General features: G+C 51.2%; 3 protein-coding genes across 3 annotated transcripts; 2 read left to right on the top strand and 1 right to left on the bottom strand.

The window, feature by feature from the left end:
• Window positions 1–2,369: 2,369 nt before the first annotated feature.
• On the top strand, window positions 2,370–4,282 carry N7443_003006 (uncharacterized protein; the record flags this gene model as incomplete). The annotated part of the gene is made up of 3 exons (XM_056883062.1): window positions 2,370–2,394; window positions 2,483–3,975; window positions 4,028–4,282. 3 exons carry the CDS (start codon window positions 2,370–2,372, stop codon window positions 4,280–4,282), a joined length of 1,773 nt encoding a protein of 590 aa, XP_056744903.1.
• An 833-nt stretch (window positions 4,283–5,115) lies between these two features.
• Window positions 5,116–6,140, top strand: N7443_003005 (sodium:calcium antiporter; the record flags this gene model as incomplete). Its single annotated transcript, XM_056883061.1, has 2 exons — window positions 5,116–5,283; window positions 5,340–6,140. The coding sequence occupies 2 exons, from the start codon at window positions 5,116–5,118 to the stop codon at window positions 6,138–6,140; spliced, it is 969 nt and encodes a 322-aa protein (XP_056744902.1).
• A 2,762-nt stretch (window positions 6,141–8,902) lies between these two features.
• Window positions 8,903–18,509, bottom strand: N7443_003004 (putative translational activator; the record flags this gene model as incomplete). The annotated part of the gene is made up of 6 exons (XM_056883060.1): window positions 8,903–9,052; window positions 9,142–9,562; window positions 9,720–9,875; window positions 10,389–10,942; window positions 10,994–18,336; window positions 18,389–18,509. The coding sequence occupies 6 exons, from the start codon at window positions 18,507–18,509 to the stop codon at window positions 8,903–8,905; spliced, it is 8,745 nt and encodes a 2,914-aa protein (XP_056744901.1).
• Between the last annotated feature and the right edge of the window lie 8 nt (window positions 18,510–18,517).

Here is an 18,517-nt window from a genome sequence, read left to right as displayed (position 1 = left end):
TGGGGATAGTAGATTGAAGAAGTGCCGGAATTCTCGGCTCCAGGATATACGGCCTGAACGAAAGTGGCTATCGACACGGAATTGAGACCCATAGGTTGCCCTCATACCGAATCTGTCCTATCCTCGCCTCATATGTTCAAGCTTTCCAAGTTATCGGAAGAATACATCTTGGCAGGCGGAGACGCTAAGACCTCAGACTTATGAAATTAGAAGGTGATTCAATGACCATGCTGTACGATGCTGACGACGCTGAGCTGCGTGGCCACGTCTCTTATGATTCGATGGGTATCCTATCAGATTGAACCCCGCAGAGAAGCATGCAGAGTTACTAACCTTGTTAATTGAAGCGCTTTCAGTCCCTTCACGGTATGTACGAACTAATGTCAGCCCGGTACAGTCTGGCTGTGGAAATTGTTTGGTCTCACCGCCGTTTCCTTCTGACTTGCTTTCTTGATAGATTGTAGCTTCTTCTCTTCTCTTCTTCCTTCCTCAGAGCATCAATCTATCGCTTTCTTTTCTTTTTCTTGCTCCTTTTCAGAAATCATTAAGAGCTCAAAGACACGACACTCAAGCGTTGTAGGAATATGCTAGGTTTCGAATTCAAAATACTGGGCTACGTACCTGCAGCGAAGCCCCAGCGGCGATCCTTGATACTGAGCGTTATTGTCGATCCTCCCCAGCCTATATTCCGCTGAATCAGAATTGGCACTCTAAGCCGAACCAATCATGTGTCTTAACTATGAAATTATCGACATCAGTCCCGCTTTGATTCACAAGTAGAGTCAACCCTAGGCACGCTTGGTCTAATTGATGGGCATTCTAGCTCTGGTCAGGCTACTACTTAGACAACGCAGCATCTAGACTAATTTCGCTTGATAAGAACTATCTATGTGTCAGGCACCAGTTACGCAACGAGTTAGTCAGCTGTCGCAATCCAGAACTGAACTTCCGAGTAAATATTCATGTTTAAAAGCGAGAAAGGGGGTCGCGGGTGGCCGGGTACAAACCTCACCCGGGAAACTCCGGTTGTTGCAAGTAGAGAACCAAGGCTGATGCCATGGAAAGTATTTTGTTTTCCAACTACCTATAGACTTCAGAATAACTGCAGCGTCATGGAATTACAACAGATACGACCCAATTATGTGTGTGTGTCAAAGCAAGCCCCGTGAAATTTGACAGCGCCCATCAAGGTCATCTGTCCCACTGAATGAACATTCTCGGAGTTTGTCCAGCGACACTCACATGGGAGTCCTTATATAGCTCAATACTTCACTTGTTCTGACTTTCCGGGCTCAATTTGCCAATTGTTCTACACTGAGTTCCAGACTAAGCAGAAACGGATACTATGAAGCTCGATTTCATCGACCTTACCTCCATAGGAATCTATGCAATTTTCACGAAGACCTTTGTCGCCTCTAAGAACTTCCCAGATGCACACTCAAACGATCAATGAACCAAATCCTGGCCTAATTGCCTTAGAAGAGATCTATTACTGGACAAGATACCTGCCCTGCCTTGTATCTGCTACCTAGAATAAGCATGAAGTCAAGTCGCTAATCTATTATCGCCTACAAGTACGTGCACGTGCCGAGGTACTGCCGCAATCAATGCAATACTATGTTGGTACATTATTCGGTCTCTGCTGGGCCTTTTTCGTTCGCATTTGTCAAATTGATCAGCCTCCAGCGATTGGACACGAGGGAAGAAGAGGGCCTGCGTTCTTCCTCTCCTTCCTGACAGTTGACGTAGCTAGGACCTATGGACGACGGTCAGCGGATGTATTTTGAGCTGCCTCCCGGTCATCTTATATCCATTCCTTACAGGATGCTTCCTCCATCGGGTATTCTGGCCCCCAAGTTTTGATTTTTTAATTTTTTTTAACAAATGTTAATTGATTTGTGGGCTCCCATTTGAGTTCGCATATTACTTTTAGTTATCCGAAGCTGATGCATTCTCAGAGTACGAAGTATCTACTGGTAGTTCTATCCCCGCGAATGAGATATCGCTAAAATGCCGATGTCTCGGTCAACTAGTGGCTTCATGATTTTGGGACGTAAGTGGACATGCGACCCCTCCTGGGGTACATGTGACCTTGGAGTTTCTTCTCAATGGGCGCCTATAGAGGTGCACCTCCGTACTCTAATCTAAGATACAGGATCGTGGACCAGTCTCGCGCAGGTGTAGAATGGAATAGTTGACATACCAGATTGTGACGGAATGGGAATGTGGTCTCAGTGCATCACGCGGGATTACATTCGTTCCCCACTTGACAAAGTACCGCGGGTCCAAATAGGAACAACCTTTGTTCCTGACCTCTTGTCTCCTACCCCTCGCTCTCGAGCATGTTCATGTCGACATAATCTCTCATCATGTTTGGCTGGGGTCCTGGATTGGGTATGTTTCTTCTTGGCTTCCTGGAATGTGGCGCCGTGTTCCCCTCATTGTCCACCGCGACACACCAACGCTAACCCACGTTCTTCAGCCTTGTCTTCGGCCTCCTCAGAACCTGAGAAGGAACGCACTCCTCCTACAGACGCTACACCCCTTGACTTCCCCGCTTACCGTCTCCCCGATGTCGTCCCTAACGACTCTGCCTCGACCCTCCGCGACCTGTTCGTCCAACTAGCCTCCATTAAGCGACCCCAGGATATCTCCATTGATCGCTTCAAGTCCCTCAACCTCCATGTCGACTCCGATGTCGACGTCCAGCAGATGTTTCCCGCTGACCCGGCCGGCTCTTTGCCCCCGCTGCCCTGGGAGGAGGAGCCGGAGATCAAGTCCGCTGAGGAGGGCGAGGATCAAGCGCGCCCGCTGATGAGCAATGGACTCCCCTACCCTCCCAGAGACCGATTCGAAATCCTCCGTACCGAGTTGTTGCTTGATCAAGATGATACCTTCCGCGAAGTGGCTCGTCTTCCACCCCGCGAAGGCCGGAGCCGTGTCCGGATAACACAGTCCAGGAAGTTCTGGACTGGCTTGGAGCGCATGGCGCAGTACTGGGATACAAGTATCGATAATTACTTCGAACGACCCGTTACGCCGGAGCCGACGCCGCAGCAGACTTCGCCCGCGGAGTGTGAGGACCAGGGAGACGAGATGCAGACCGATGGGCCTGTGCTCGATACAGTTCAAACCGACTCGGTGGACGTGATGGACGTGGACGGATCTGAAATCAATGCTGGCACACCTTCCGCTGGTAGGGCGCCCGAGGCAAAGATTCTTCATCCAACAGTGCCTATGTACACGGGTCGCCGTATTGGAGCCGGCACGGAGATGCCCGACGACGTGCGGGATGAAACCATTCGTTCCTTTATTGAGATGGCCGCATGGCCTTTTGGGTGCCAGGTTACCATTCCAACATTACCGCCCCGTCTGACGGTGGGAAATCTGCTTTTTCCTGTGCGGCAGTCCTTCCAAGTAGCCCGCTCTCCCAGAGACCGGCAGATCGCCCGACAGGGTATTCTGGAGGGGCCCGTCCTGATTGCGCAGTGCCGTGCCGAGACCACCTTCCGAGCCACTGGTGACGAGAAGGGCAAGGGAATTGGCGAGGTGTGTGATCTATTCCGCGAAGTTGGAGGCATGCTTCTTGCCGCACAGGAACGTGCTCGCGAAGGCGCAGCTGAGCTGCGTCCTGGTGAGAATCAATGGTGGACTACAAAGCCCCGGTTTGGCGGTGCTCCTAACGACGGGATCCTGGATGATCTAGTCAGGAATGCGGGAATCCCCATTCCTGACTCTATGCTTGGGGACAACTCGTCCGCCACACCCGCCCCGGAGGCGGAGACTGCTCGCAAGCGGCACAAGTTTGAACACTCCCAGGGCTCGTATTCTACGTCTCTGGCGCGTCGGCCTAGTGCCATGCGCAAGCTCTCAAACAGTGAAAAGTGGAAGATCCTGCAGCCGGGTCCGAGTCTGTGGGATAAGCGCATGGTCTATCAGCAGATTGGCAGAGCGATGGACAGCCCTTACGACAATGTACATTCCCTCATATCCACATATTCTTTATAACCTACTAACCTCCATCCAGGTATACATGGTCTCCTCGATTAACCACCACATCGCCATCCTGCACCTCCGGGTCCACCGCCGCTACCTCGAAGTCTTCACCCGAGGCGACAGCACATACCCCACCGACTCCGACCCTGACCAGCTATGGCACATCCTTAAGCTCCAGCGTACCAGATGGTATGATCTGTTTGATGCAAACGACCGCATCGAGGCCCTGAAAGCCACTTGGAGTCTCTTCCACTACCAGCTGCGTACGACTCACCGCGAGGGTTGATCATGAGTTCCATTCGCCACCAATTTTTTCTTAGATCCCACCCACGCCTTTCATGAAGATTTGATGCAGCGCATCATGTACATACATGGCCTCGAGCGACGGCCAGCATCTGAGGCTGCGTCCTGCTTGGTGACGACTCGGTCATAGCGAGCTTGATGTTCCGATTACTACGTTGTACATAGAACATTGGCCATTCTTCTTTCAACATTGATCGCATGAAGCATTGTTCATGAATAGACTACCAATTTCTTGTTTTTCCTGAAGATTTCATGGGTAAAGAGTGTCGTGATAGAGGCGTAGCTCCCCGTAAATGGACGAATTAGCCCGAGATCTCCAGCCTCAACGAAGATCGGAGTCAATACTTTAGGTGAGAGGGCTCGAAATGACCAGTATAAGTAAACATATGGTCAGAATATTGGTTCTGGAGATACAGTACGTCCCATAACTGGTGTCACCGTCTACACTCTTCGATTCTTTCTCAACCCCTAATTGCCAAGACACTCTAGACCATATTAGGATTTTTCGAATTATCCCTGTCAGTGGGGTCTGTGTTGTTTTTTATAGAGTAACCAGGACATATGGCGGGGTGTATTCACTTCTACCTTCGATACACTTAAGAAAGTACTCAGGATGCCATAAGTAAGCGAAATGAACCAATGAAAGGGCTAGCATGATATATCATGGGAGCTGAAAGCGATGCGTTGAGAGCGGTAGCCGCGGATCAAACTTGTTCCGCCTGCTCACAACTATGTCCAATCGAGCACTCGATAAATCTTCACTGGAATACAAGTTTTGAACGACTTTGCAGAACTAAACATACCGACACCTATGTAATGGATTGGGATAGTCTATTCTTTAACACAGCAGCGTTGATTGCCGGGGTCTTTGTCCTTGACTATGGTGCAGACAAATTTATCGATCACACTGTGATCATAGGACAGCGACTGGGCATCTCACCGACTCTTATTGCCCTTTTGACTGCTGGAGCTGAATATGAAGAGGTATATTGGTTCGAGCTCCACTCTCTATCTGGTCGGTGCTAATAAGATCTCCCTAGCTCGCTGTCGTTATCGCTGCAATCCTAGAAGGCCGCACTCCTTTAGCCCTGGGCAATGTTATGGGATCTGCAATTTCCAATATCCTCGGTGCCTTTTCGCTGGGGCTTTTATGTTATCCGGGCCAGGGCCCTTTTGATAGCAGTGCGAAGATATACTCTGCGCTCCAATTCTTTGTCACTACTCTTTTCGTCATCTTGGCATATTTTCAGCAACTAAATAGAGTTACCGGCGGCCTTCTCATTGCTCTCTTCGCACTCTATATCATGTCTATTTGCTATACCATCTATAGAGGTATCAGTGAACCATCTCAGCTGCCAGATAGTGAAAGCGACGATGAATCAACCGTTGTTTGCGCTGAACAAACACCAGGGCAAAGTGCCGGACCGTCAGCTTCAGAGGCTTCTCCTCTGTTAATAAATACGAATACGACGCAGGAAGTAGCGAGTGCACCCGTGGATAAGGGCAAAAAGCTTCCGCAACCGCTTTATCATCATGTTCTCCAGCTTATTTTTGGACTGCTCGCACTCTCGTTGTCGGGATATATTCTTGCCCGGAGCGCAGGCACTATCGCTGATTCTCTCCATCTGTCAGGAACTGTCTTTGGCTTGACCGTGATCGCTTTTGCCACAACCCTGCCAGAAAAGTTAATTGCTATGCTCAGCGGCTTTCGTGGACAAGGAGGCATAATTGTTGCAACCACAGCAGGGAGTAATATCTTCCTGCTAACGCTATGTGCCGGTATTGTCGCGGTGACGGGAAACCCCTCGATCGGTCAGATACCTTTATTCTGTTTGATCTAGTGACAGTTTGGGTGTCCTCTGTGTCCCTTCTGGCGGTCGTCTTTCTGGGGCCCCACCGAATTGCTGGCCTAGTACTTCTCGCTGTCTACGTAATTTTTCTAGTCATGGAGTTCACCGTGTATAGTCGTTAAATCAAGGCACTCCTCATCGACACAATAATCGCAAGCCTAATTCGGCATAAACACCTAAGTGTACAAAGTAATATATATATCGTCTCCCCGAAGGTGAGTTATGCGATAGATTCAAATAGAGCCAGTAAAATGATATTACAGTATGATTTTGAAAATTATACAAATATATAAAAATCAGTTTGCTAATATAGGCTATTCTCTATTTACTGGATTGTCTCTAGGTAGGATTAAAGTGATTTCTCTACATCGCTTCACCTAAAGACTGATATCGCGTACGAACCACTGGGTGGCACCTACTTTCATACCACGCTTAACGAAGAAATCCGGATCCTAATCCTGATAGATCTACGTGAGTCGTGGGCTTTCTTATTGCCTCGCGTAACTGCTACTATTCGGTACATTCCTCTATAGCTATATTAAGCAGCCCGTGAATAGTGATTGGTTCAATAAAGGCGGACTTAGAAGATATAGTTTTATTAGCAGGACTGGTAGGAACCGGTTGTTCAGATACTCTGGCCGAGAGGAAATTGGGATATTGATCGAAGGATATATTAACCTAATAGTGGAATTATCTGAGCTTTTCTTTCTTTTTTTAAGTCGTTAATTCTCCTCAGTATAAAGCTACTCGCGAAGGCTATCGGGAACGTTATCATAGGTATTGAAGACTCTTCCTTATTCCACGTATTTAACGAGGGCTTGATCATACAAGGGCGAGACATGAGTCATATAATTGTAGAAGTATAATACTATTTAGGTAACGATACTGGAAAATAGCTATTCCGAGACTGTCCTTAAAGTAGTATGGTAGGTTTGACATTAAGGTTCGAGAAACAATCGAAGAGTGTAGGTGGTGACACCCGTTCCGGGACGTACTGTAAAGATACTGCCATTCACTAAAGTTGACGCGTGTGTGTGAGTGTGAGTGTGTGTGTGTGTGTGTGTGTGTGTGCCTTGGGACTCTACGGCTCTACATACAGTGTCTGCAGCTCAGCCTCTCTCAAAAGCGTTTTAGTTTTACCCGACTTTTACTCTCCGAGTCCTGGTTGTAGTTTTGTTCTATTCTATTCACTTGAGCTCGTGACAGCGGCATTTGAAATAGATCATCCCATACACAATTTTTACCGCCGGTTTGACTGCAATCTCCTCAGACATTCTAGTCTGTATCAAACGAAGACGTCTAATTTTCCGGCGCCTAGTTTACCGATCCTCGTAGTGATTTTAATATGAGTGAACCATACGCATCATCGGTCTGAGAGAAGGAGGCGAAATTAAGAGTCATACCTTTACCCCCAAAAGAGGCACTGAACAATGGACTCAGCTTGTTCCTACGACTGATCTTCAGTCGATTTCCTCATCATCGCCTCTACACCTTTCCCTTATCCATCATATAAAAGGCGGAAGCGAGCCAAATCATTGAGTACTCTTTTTTATTCATGAGACTGAAGTTGGTAATATCTACCCCAAGTCAAAGGAGATGCAGGGCATATAACATCAGAACCCTCGGATGAAACGATTGATTGTGTTCTAGTGGAGGCTTGTCCGCATCTATATAACTTGGCCAGATTGACTTGAGAGCAGGGAGAGATTGTGAGGCAGGTCACGGAAAAGGAGATTCCTTCGAGCGCACCGGGTCGTCGTTTTGTTCGGGAGAATTCTCAGGGGTGGTCGCGTGTTATTAGCCAGCTGATGGATATGGAGTCTGTTCAGCGGGAGAAACACATATGGTGAAAGATATGCTACAGCCTTTTTGAGGAGAACGAGCAGATGGTTGTTCTCTTGTTCTTATTGCCGTCTTTCTCTATGTCTTTCTCAACGAGCGCGAGGTCATGTACCTAAGCCGCCAGTTTCGCCAGCACTTGAGACCCAGTACGGATGTCTTCAGTCTAGATCTGTTGTACTGCAAGTTCCAAGATTTTTGTCCTACTTCTGTAGTGATGAGTGAATCCTTGGTACTTTCACATGCGCTGGTGGGTGTATATAGTATGTAGTACTGTTCTGCAATCAAGTCCTTGGAGCATCTCCTGATCCAAAACTTAACGACACGCCCGGGCATGACGTGCGGAACGAAAATATATCCCCGCACCCCAAGATCAGCATTCCAACGAAAGCCGTGATGTATTGGGATCATGACAGAAGTCTAGAACCTATGGCACATTTCCGACACAGGCAGCACAGCACCACTTGACATCTAGATGGTCTGGGAATATGAGAGATGGACAGACACCCATGGCATGCACTACAGATAGATCTACGACAGCCAGCATGGCAGTTGTCTGGGTCAGACTGAAACCTTGCAAAGGAAACGATCACATTCGTAACAGACAAGCGCCGTGCCGAAAGAGAGAGAGATTTTAGTTATTTTTGTTTTTGAAAAGAATTTCCTTTTGCCTTCTCGTTATCAACAAGAAAAGCTTGAGTATCACATCATGCATCTTCCTGCCCCCAAGACCCATTTCCCATCGCTCCCAGAAGCCCAAACCCCACGCGAAACCGAGAAATGAGTAGGCGTGTCGTAAATAAAACAGGGCTTGTAGGAAGAAGTCGAAGGCCGACCTTTATTTCGGGGGGCATCCCAGAAAGTTTTTTAAACCTCCAACCTCCGCACCGAGAAAAACATCATGCTAGAGTAATTTACTCCTGGGTCTCCTCGACCAGAGCGTTGCGCTTGGCCTCAACACGCTCCGCCCGACGCTCACGGAGAGCCTTGTTCTTGGCACGCTTAGCGTCCATCTCCTCCTTGAGGACACGCTCACGGGCGCGCTCAGCCTTGGCCTTCTGGATCTGTAGTGGTGAAGACGAGTCAGTCTTGTTCATCTCCCAAGGAATCGAGACAGGTGGGTATGTGGCCCAATTCGAGGGGTGTAACTTACGTGCTCAACCAGAGCGCGCTTGTGCTTGAAGGTGTTACCCTTGCTCAAGTGGTACAGCTCGTGGTAAAGGTGCTTGTCGATCTTGCCGGCGGCACGGTAGCGGACGAGCAGACGACGGAGGACACGCATGCGGCGCATCCAGAGGACCTGGGAGGGCATACGGGCGTCCTTGGTACCCTTGCGCTTACCCAGACCGCGGTGACGACCGATGCGGCGGGCCTCGTTGAGCTCACGGGCGCGGGCACGCGAGTGCATGGTGACGGGCTTGCGGATGATGAGGCCATCGCTGACGAGCTTGCGGACGGTCTGACGGGAGTTGGCGTTGGAGATCTCGTTCATCTCATTGGGGTCGAGCCAAATCTTACGCTTGCCGCAGCCGACCACGGAGGCGGCGAGGCGCTTCTGGGTGCGAAGGTTGACCCTGTTGGAAGGAAAATGTCATGGTCAGCCTTTGCACACAATCGACTCTCCACTCAGTTGTTTCCTCCAGGCGTGCCCTGCTCGTAGGCGACGAGTGCGGGGAACATGGTTCACGGTGTGTGTTTTTCGGGATGGTGAATGCAGGGAATGAGACTCACATCTTGATGTCGGCGTATGGTCGTTGGCGGATGAAGTTCTCGTAGCACTCGACGGGAAATCCAGACGGTGAGGAGTTTGGGGCGGGCCGATTAGCTAATGTGCTGTAAGCGAGTCCGTCCACTTTGAGGGCTTGGAGTGCGCTTAGGGCTGATACCCTGATTAGTAAGGTGACAAACCGGACTTGCCGCGATGACGAGGAGAATGACAGTTATGGTGGTTGTAGTGGTTTTGGAGAAACTTTGGAAGTAAAATGACTCTTTTAAAATCCCTCGAATGATTTTTTATTCCTCCCAATCTGCCTAGTATGTAGCATCGCAAGGAAGAAGCGATCTACGATCTCAATCACGTGACTATAATCATGTCTCTAGGTCACATGATCTATAATGCCCAATCAGGAAGTGACTTTGTATACACTGGAGAAGTGGATGCAAGCCCCTACCTAGATCCATCTTGATCTACCGAGCTATCCACATGCTCTTTACAGTGTAAAATGAACAAAAAGTATATGCATAGCACTCCAGCCAAAGACCAGGGAATATCAACATTCAGCCATAACAACTTTTTATGCGAATAACAAACAAGAACAAAAGGAGCCCAAGGGTATATCTATAGACACAAGAGATGCGTGTAGATGCAGCCTTGGGATGCTCATCAAAACATATCATCACTCATCGCCAAACGAATCATCCGTCAGATCCACTTTGCCAATACTCCACACTTCCTTCTCATCATCCACCTCATCCTGAGACAGTCCAAGACCACCCTCGCCACCTTCAGCAGCTTTGCGCTCACGAGCCTGGGTAGCAAGTCGGATAGCAACACGCTTAAAGTAGTCCGACATGCTGCGCTTTGGGCCGGGGGGCAACGAGGCACCAGGTCCGGCCATATACTTGTCGAAGACTTCGCTCTCGGAATCCTCCACGGAGAAGAGAGACAGGAAGGCGGCTTCCGCGGCCAGTTTCACGGGGATGACTAGGTCGCGGACACTGGCGAAAATTGGCGGTGCCAGCATGGCCAGGTGAGGGCGAGTCAACTCGGGGTGCAGACGGCTGACCGTTCGGATGACAACGAGGGTCAACCGGCGGGTATCGGCATTGGCGCCGGGGGGGATGACGAGCGACAGAGCTTCGAAGATGGTTTTGTGTGTCTCGAAGCTGTGGTTGCCATCCTCAGAGAGAAGGAACTTACCAGCAGCGAGAACGCTGTTGTCGGCCACATAGGGCTGTTTATATGTTAGCAACTTGATCGTGCAATCGCAAGAGAATCAACTTACATCTTTGTCCGCAACACCCTGGCAAATAGCTGTGATGGTCTCGCTGGGGAAATGCTCCATCAGAGTGGCAGGAGCTTCCGCCAAGAGAGCATTAAGGCCAAGCACAGAAGCGTGCGAGTACTCTCCGTTAAGAATGCGGCTCTTGATCAGGGAGACAGCACTCGCCTCGGGGAGGACCTTGACGAGGGCACCGAGGAGGCGGGCGTTGGTCATTGCGATCGCATCATTCTGCTCGCTGGAATCATCGTCAATCAAAGCGAGAATGGCCGTGCGAGATGCCTCGCTCATATTGCTACCGGCCTTGCCGACAACCTCTTTAAGAGCCTTCATCATAGCATTCTTAACACCGATATCAGTGGTCTTAGATCCTGTGATCAGCTCCGCGATAAGCGGGTCGACTCTGGGTGTCAGAGTGATCAGGATACCAAGACCCTTGGCGGCACGGTTGCGCAGAGTCTCGCTAGACGGATCAGCCAGACCACGGGCAAAAGTACGCTGAAGCTGGGGCAAGAAAGGCTTGACGGCCAATGGAATTTTCTCCAAGAGCTTGTTAAGGGTGAAGAAGATGGCACACTTGATGTCAGTGGAACGCTCAGACACGACACGAATGAGCGGACCAGTGATTTGGGTGACGAAGGGCTTGAGCGAGTCAGAGCCAGTACGGTCAATGACATCGGAGATGGCAAGGGCTGACTGGGTACGCTGGTCGGGATTTCCGTTGAGCAGACCCTGCAAGAAGATCGGCAAGATGGCCATGATACCCTTGGGCAAACTGAATCCAGGCAGATCCGCACCAGGCACGCCGACTTGGCGCAGGATCTGGCGGGTGGGAATGGCCAGAACCTCCATCTCCTCCTTGCGCATGGAAGAGATGAGACCACTGAGGGCGGCCCATGCTGCCTTCACAACGTCCTTGTCCGAGTCGTCGAAGGAAATCAGCAAGACGCGGATCAAGTCGGGGTAATAACGCGAGAAGTCGGCCTCGGCATCCGAGAAGAATGTCTTGAGCTGAAGAGCGGCCTTGGCGCGGCGACGGTGATCGTCGTGCTTGACAAGACCGATCATCACGTTCATCGCCACGTTCAGACCATCATACTCATCCACAGAGCGCAACACGGTATCGAAAGAAGTGCTGAGTTCCTCGCGAAGCTCTTCGTCCTTGGTCTCGATAATTCCATCCATGAGAGAGTTGAGGATGTTGGGCAGTCTCCTCGTCATGGCTGAGCCAGCAACCTCGGCCAAAGATGCCAGGGCTCTGGCATTGAAAGCGGAAACAGGAGGAGTAAGCAGCGTGGGAATGAGGTTGGGGAGAATGATATTGGCACGGGTTTGCTCGGTCAAGAGAGTCAGCAGAGCAGACAACGCTTGCTCGGCATCCTCGTCGTTTCTCAACAGGTGAAGAAGGTAAGGCAGAACCTGGTCCACGGCCTTCTTGCCCAGAATCTGCTGCAAAGCATCGAAGGCTTCGGCAGCAGCATCTCGCACGTCCTCGTCGTGGTCGACCAGAGCCACTCGCACAGTAGAGATAAGAATCTTCTCAAAGTCCTCCAGACCTTCGGGGGTGGCAGCAGTGATAAGCTCACGCAGAGCAATACAGATACCCTGCTTAACGTCCACATCGGGCGAGGTCTGAAGACCCTCCTCAAGCAACGGCAACAAGGTGGCCAACACAGACTCGCCAGCCTTCTTGATAAGGTCGCCAAGAGCGTTGCTGGCAATAACCTTCTGCTCCATGTTGGAGGATCCGAGGCGGCGAATGATGAGCTGAGCTAAAGTAGGCACCATGTCCTTGAGGGTCTTGGGGGAGGCAACAAGGGCCTTCCACACAGCCATGGCGGCACTCTTGACGAGACCAGAGGTATCGCAGCGACAGATGAACAGGGCAGAGAGGACCTTGTCTCTCCGCTCCTCTCCAAGAACCTCCAACAAGGACTGGCCAGCCTGGGTTGCTTCCTCCTCCTCTTCCTCAGCATCGGTCTTGCCGGAAATACCAGTAAGACTGAAGAGAAGATCTCCAACCAGCTCGACGGAGCTGAGACGGATGCGGTAGCTGTCGTCCGCCAAACCACGCTCCAGCTCGGGAAGAAGAAGGTCGATGGCCTTGGTGGCGAAGTTCTTGACGAGCAGACGACCAGCGCGAAGAGAGGTCTCACGGATCGACTCGATATCATCAGCCAGACCAGCAAGGATCGGGGGAATGATCTTGCTGAGATAGTTGGCGAAGCTGTTACCGAAGCAAGCGGGCAAGAAGATGAAGAGGGTCATGAAGCCTTCACGAACGGCGGGCTTAGAGCTGGAAACGTTCTGGAGGATGGTAGGCAGGGTCTCCTCGAGTCTGGCAGTACCCAGACCAGCAAGAACTTCCGAAAGGGCCTGGGCGGATCCAAGGCGATCGCCAGCGCCAGTGTCTGACTTGAGAGTAGTCATAAGGTTGGGGATGAGGTCAGGCAGAGCATCCTCTCCAAGCTTCTCGATGAGCGAACCAAGAGCCTTTGAAGCAGTAGCACGAGTGGTAGGAACAGGGTCGATAATAGCCATGTTGAGACCAGCCACGATGATAGGCAAGTGTGCGATAAGATCCTTGCGTTCGGTAAGATGAGCCAAGCTGCCAATAATCTGTGCAGACTTGCGCTTCGTGGCAGACCGGTCTCCAAGACCACGCTCGAGGATGCGCACAACAAGAGCCAGGGAGGGAGCATCCAAGTAGTGAACGAAGGACACCTTGATAAGGGAGTCCAGCGCCTCGTCGGTGTACTTCGTGGGGTCACTCAGGGCCTTCAGAAGCACGTTGACCAGGCTCTTAACTTCAGGGTTGCTAATGACCTCTCCAAATCGCTGCAGACTGCGGTTTGCTGCGTTACGGACTTCCTTGTGCGTATCGTTAAGGACAATGGTAAGAGGCGGGATGATATCAGGCAGACTAGCAGCAAGCTGTTGCGGGTCGAGATAAGCCATGGCTCCGAGAAGGTCGCAAGCACCTTTCTGACTACGCCATTGAGTATCGTCCAGACCGTCGAGCAGTGTAGGAAGAATCTTCTTCACACCATACGAGCTGAGGTTCTGGAAGCAAGCCTTGGAAGCATCGAGACAGGCATCACGGACATCAATGTTGACGTCGCCGAATCCTGCAAGAAGCTGGGGAACGATCTGGACGACATAGGGCTCAAAGGTACGTCCAAGGACGAAGGCGAAGAGCTCATATGCCAATAGAGCTCCCTGTCTCTGATGAGGCTCCTTCTTGTTTTCGGTGGCATCGGTTAACAGACTCATGATTCGGAACTCCCGTAGTGTTGAAATGCCCTTGCCAGCCACAATACCTGCGAGACCGTAGGCAGCACCGCGCTGAGTGGCGTAATTCTTGGCATTAAGGAGTGAATCAATCATTTCCTTGACATATTCTGCCGTTTTGGGACCAGAAAGTCTGATCAACGGAGGCAGACACTCTGACACAGCGGATTGAACGCTTTCGGAGGGAGTAGGGAGGGTAGCAAGAAGCTTCTTGACGACGGTCTGCAGACGAGGGTCCTCGGCCTTCAAATGCCGGGCCAGAGATCCGTAGAGTACCACGACCGCCTCGTTCAGCAGGTCAGAGCTCTGGGTCGCCTTATCAGAGGTTTCTAGTGTGGTCTCAAGGAGCTTCATGAGATCCTCAACCTTTTGCTGGGCACGTTCAGCAATAATGGACTTGCCACTCTCCTGCATCTGAGATCGGACAGAAGGATTCTTGTCGATAAGAGGGCCTCTCTCTATCAAGAATTGAAGGAAAGAAATGATCTGCTCGCCTTCGAAGAAGCCGGTCATGGCACTGAATGCAAGAGCGATACCGCTTCGGGGCTCCCAAACGTCGGTGTTGTCAACCTTCTTGGGCATGCCATAAGCATCCTTTTCGGGAGCCTTGGGTTTAACCTCGTTCGAATACTTGGCCTGGAGTTCAGCCAAGATACCGTCGAATTTGCTCTTGTCGGTCTCGATCGCAGCAGCCAGGGCACGGGCGGCGGCACCCCGGAGTTGACTGTCCTTGGAGTCCAAGTATTTCATGATCTGAGCGTAGGCAGTCTCATCCACCTCCAAGGCGTTCTCCTCCCAGATCGAGTCTGCGATCACAGCATTCTCTTCCACGTGGTCGTGGCGGCTCAGCCAGATGTGCTCGGAGAAGTCAAGATCTGTCAGATCGATTTCGTCGTCGATCACTTGGAGAACAGATGTCCTGACAGAGGCTTCGGAGACAATAGTACCCTCCAGGAGAACATTCAGTTCCTCGCTGGTGAGATTGGGAGAAATACAGCGGCAGATGTCAAACAGAGTATCCTTGATCAACTTGTAGTGCTGAGTATATCTCTGCATAGCGGAGAGAAGCTGCTGGAGAACTTCAACACGAGGCAGGCGGACATCAGCAAAGGAACTGGAGTGGAAGGACAGGAATTCAAGAGCAAGTAGGACCTGCTCGCCTTCGGTGTCACCCTTGACTTCGTTGATTCCATTCCGAGTCAGGATCAATGAGATCAAGGGGAACACATAGGCGAGGGACGGGATGTCCAGAGGACGCTGTTCAGATGCGAATCGCAAGCGGTACAGAATTCGTGTAACAAGTTCTCCAAGCTGCTCTCTCTCCATATCCGCGGGCAGATTGGTATTTCCGATGGCGCGCAGGGTTGCAATTCCCACGAACGGCCGGGTGTTGCCCAGGCGCGACGACAGCTCGTTGGCACAGACGATATACGCCTGAGACACAACATCGCCAACAAACAGGCCAGCGCCAGCATCAGCAAGAGAGAGAAGGCAGCTAACAGCGGCGTTGATCCACCCTTCGGGGTCATTGGCAGGACCAGTCGCAAGACCGCGGATGAGGCCAGCTCCTCGTTCGATTCGCTTGACTTCTTGAAGGACTTCCTTTCGGATCTCTGCTTCCTTCTTAAGTTGAGCATTGACCTTGGATTGCTCCTCCGCAGTGAGCTTCTTTGCCTTCTGGCCCTTCTTCTCTGCCAGCTGTGCCCGGAGCTCTTCCTCCCATTTCAAAGTATCGTAGTCCTTGGTGCTTCTGTTGAAAGTAGGCTGCTTAGACTTGCTGCTCAACACATCAACAAAGACGGTCCCCTCGGGAGTACGGGAGATAGCGGCGTCGGTGGCAGTAAACTTGGCAAGACGAGCGCCGTCCAGGTCTTTTTTGATTTGCTCGACGAGACGGGGGATCATGACATCGGGAGCAACGAACGCCAGATCACCTGCGGCAGACCACACAGCGACGTTGATGTTCGGTACAGCTGACTGGACAGGGTCTGTGTTGATACGGACTAATTGCTCGATGCACTCTGCGGGGTGAGCGCGGACTAGGTTACCGGGATCGGTGCTTGTCCTCAAGCACAAATCAATCCAAGAAGCACTCGGGATCATTTCTTGACGGCTAAGGACAAGGATGCTGATAAGTTGATTATCAAGATCAGGAGAAGGACACGCAGATCCTTCCTTAGGAACAGGACAGAGGCCCTTCAGGACCAGATGAAGCAAACGCTCGCTCGCGGGTCCTGCAGAAACAGCAGCCGATTCCTTCTCCGCGGTGCGGAAAGACACCATCCAAGCCCAGAGTGCGTCGACGACAATACGTCCGATGGATGCAACATCCTCATTGTGAACTTCGGACAGGGTTCTTACGGCAAGTTCACGGAATTTGGTAGACATGGAGGGACCGGTAATGGCATAAATAAAGGCCTGACCCCAAGCAATCTTCGCAGAACCTTCAGCCTCCTTGAACTTAGCACCAGAAGTGACAGCCCCGAGAGCTCTGACGAACCATTGCATCTCAGCCTGGGATCCCACTTTGGAGTAGGCCTTTGGGTTGAGAAGGAATGAGGGCTTTGAGCCCATGATCATGGATTGCGAGGCCTTCTCTTCCCATGTGGACTTATCGGAGCTTGAAACGTCCGCAATACGCTGGAATAGAGACAGGAAAACGTAGGCGGAAGACAAGGCACCGCTTTGGGCGGAGGGGAGCGGGTTGGAGGCAACCTCTCCAAATAGATCCTTCATCTTCGACATAAACTTGGTGACGAGGGGCTCAACCTCGGCGCTCTTTAGAGCAGCAACATCGGATGTCCACAGCACTTCGCCGACATTGAGCTGCCAGATCTTCCGGAAAGGAATTCGCTTTTCGGAAATGCCCTTGACAATGGTGTTGATAATATCGTCGCTGACCTTTACGGAGGATTTGATAAGGAAAGCAAGATGGGCGTCGAAGGCTTTGAGCTCTTCTTCCAGAGCGGCCTCGTTAGACTCTCGCGCGAAGAGAGGTCCGAATCCCTGGACAATTTCTTTCGAGACGTTCGCAGACAACGGAACAGCCGAGAGCGCCTGCGCATAAGCAATACGATGCTCAGGAGCGGTAATCTTCTGTGATTTCAAGGGACCGATAATTTCGGTAGCGATCTTCTGGACCAAGGACTCGGTCTTGCAACGAGAGAGCAAGGATTTGAAGGAGTCGGCAGCTCCTTGTCTAACTACCACATTGTTCGACTTCATGCTAGTCAAGAGGTGTTTTGAGAAACGAGTCTGGACCAACTCTGAGAGGTCAATTTCTTCCGGCAGAGAGGAGCTGAAAGGCGGGATCACGCCTGTCAAGATCACCTCGGGTGCTCGCAGCATGGATTTCTCCATCGGAGGTACCAATTCAGTGGTCACATCTTCGGCGGTGACAAAGGAGGCAAAGAAGTCCGTCATTCCACCGGCTATATGTGAAGGCACCGCATTTTTCGAGCTGATAATCTCCTTGACATAGTAGGCCAGAATTTCCTTCTTTGACTCCGCAAGAATCGGCTCTCGGGCTGGCAGTCGTGCGCAAACTCCGGAGATGACTCCCAGAAGCAACGCATTCTTGGACCCTGCCGCTGTGTCTGCAGTCAAACGGCTGACGGATTGACGCACAGCATCCTCGCCCCATGTCTGGTTGGAAAACACAGCGCGGAGAGCACGCCTGGTAACCCGGAGAGCCGATAGCCTCACTGGAGGCTTAGGTGTGTGCGCGAAGCAGTTTTCCAACGCCTTTGCATCCACCGCGATCAGGTCCAGAACACTAGCCAAAGGTGTGGCCTCATCCTCGCTAATCTGCTGCAAGAGAACGCAGCACCACTCCAGTAGAATGAATGCAGAGGCCGAGTTCAGACCACCTTTCGCTGCCTCAATCTGCAGTTTTTGCGTCAAATATTGTAGGTGTTCTGTGGCGGCTGGTGCTCGGAGGATGTTGCGGAGGCATTGCTGAACAGCCTGTCGTGATGGTCGATCAACGTAGCGGGGGTAGGTTTGGAAGAGTAGCACTAGGATATCGTGGTGGAATTCCGGAGACAATTCGGATCCTACAAAATGTCAATTCCCATCCCTTGCCCGCGGAGAGTAGATTAGTCTTACCGATCCTATCGCGAAGTTCTTGCAGGGCCCGGAGCCTGCGCGAGGTCGAGCTCGAAAAGAGCGCGACCTGCAAGGGCTCCAGATCCCCGGCCTTGACCTGGTCCCATGGAATTCCATCCATGGTAGGTC

The sequence above is a fragment of the Penicillium atrosanguineum genome (genome assembly GCF_028827265.1).
Source record: "Penicillium atrosanguineum strain IBT 20685 chromosome Unknown utg000002l_segment0_segment0, whole genome shotgun sequence".
NCBI classification, from domain to species: domain Eukaryota; kingdom Fungi; phylum Ascomycota; class Eurotiomycetes; order Eurotiales; family Aspergillaceae; genus Penicillium; species Penicillium atrosanguineum.
This window is presented reverse-complemented; position numbering and strand designations above follow the sequence as displayed.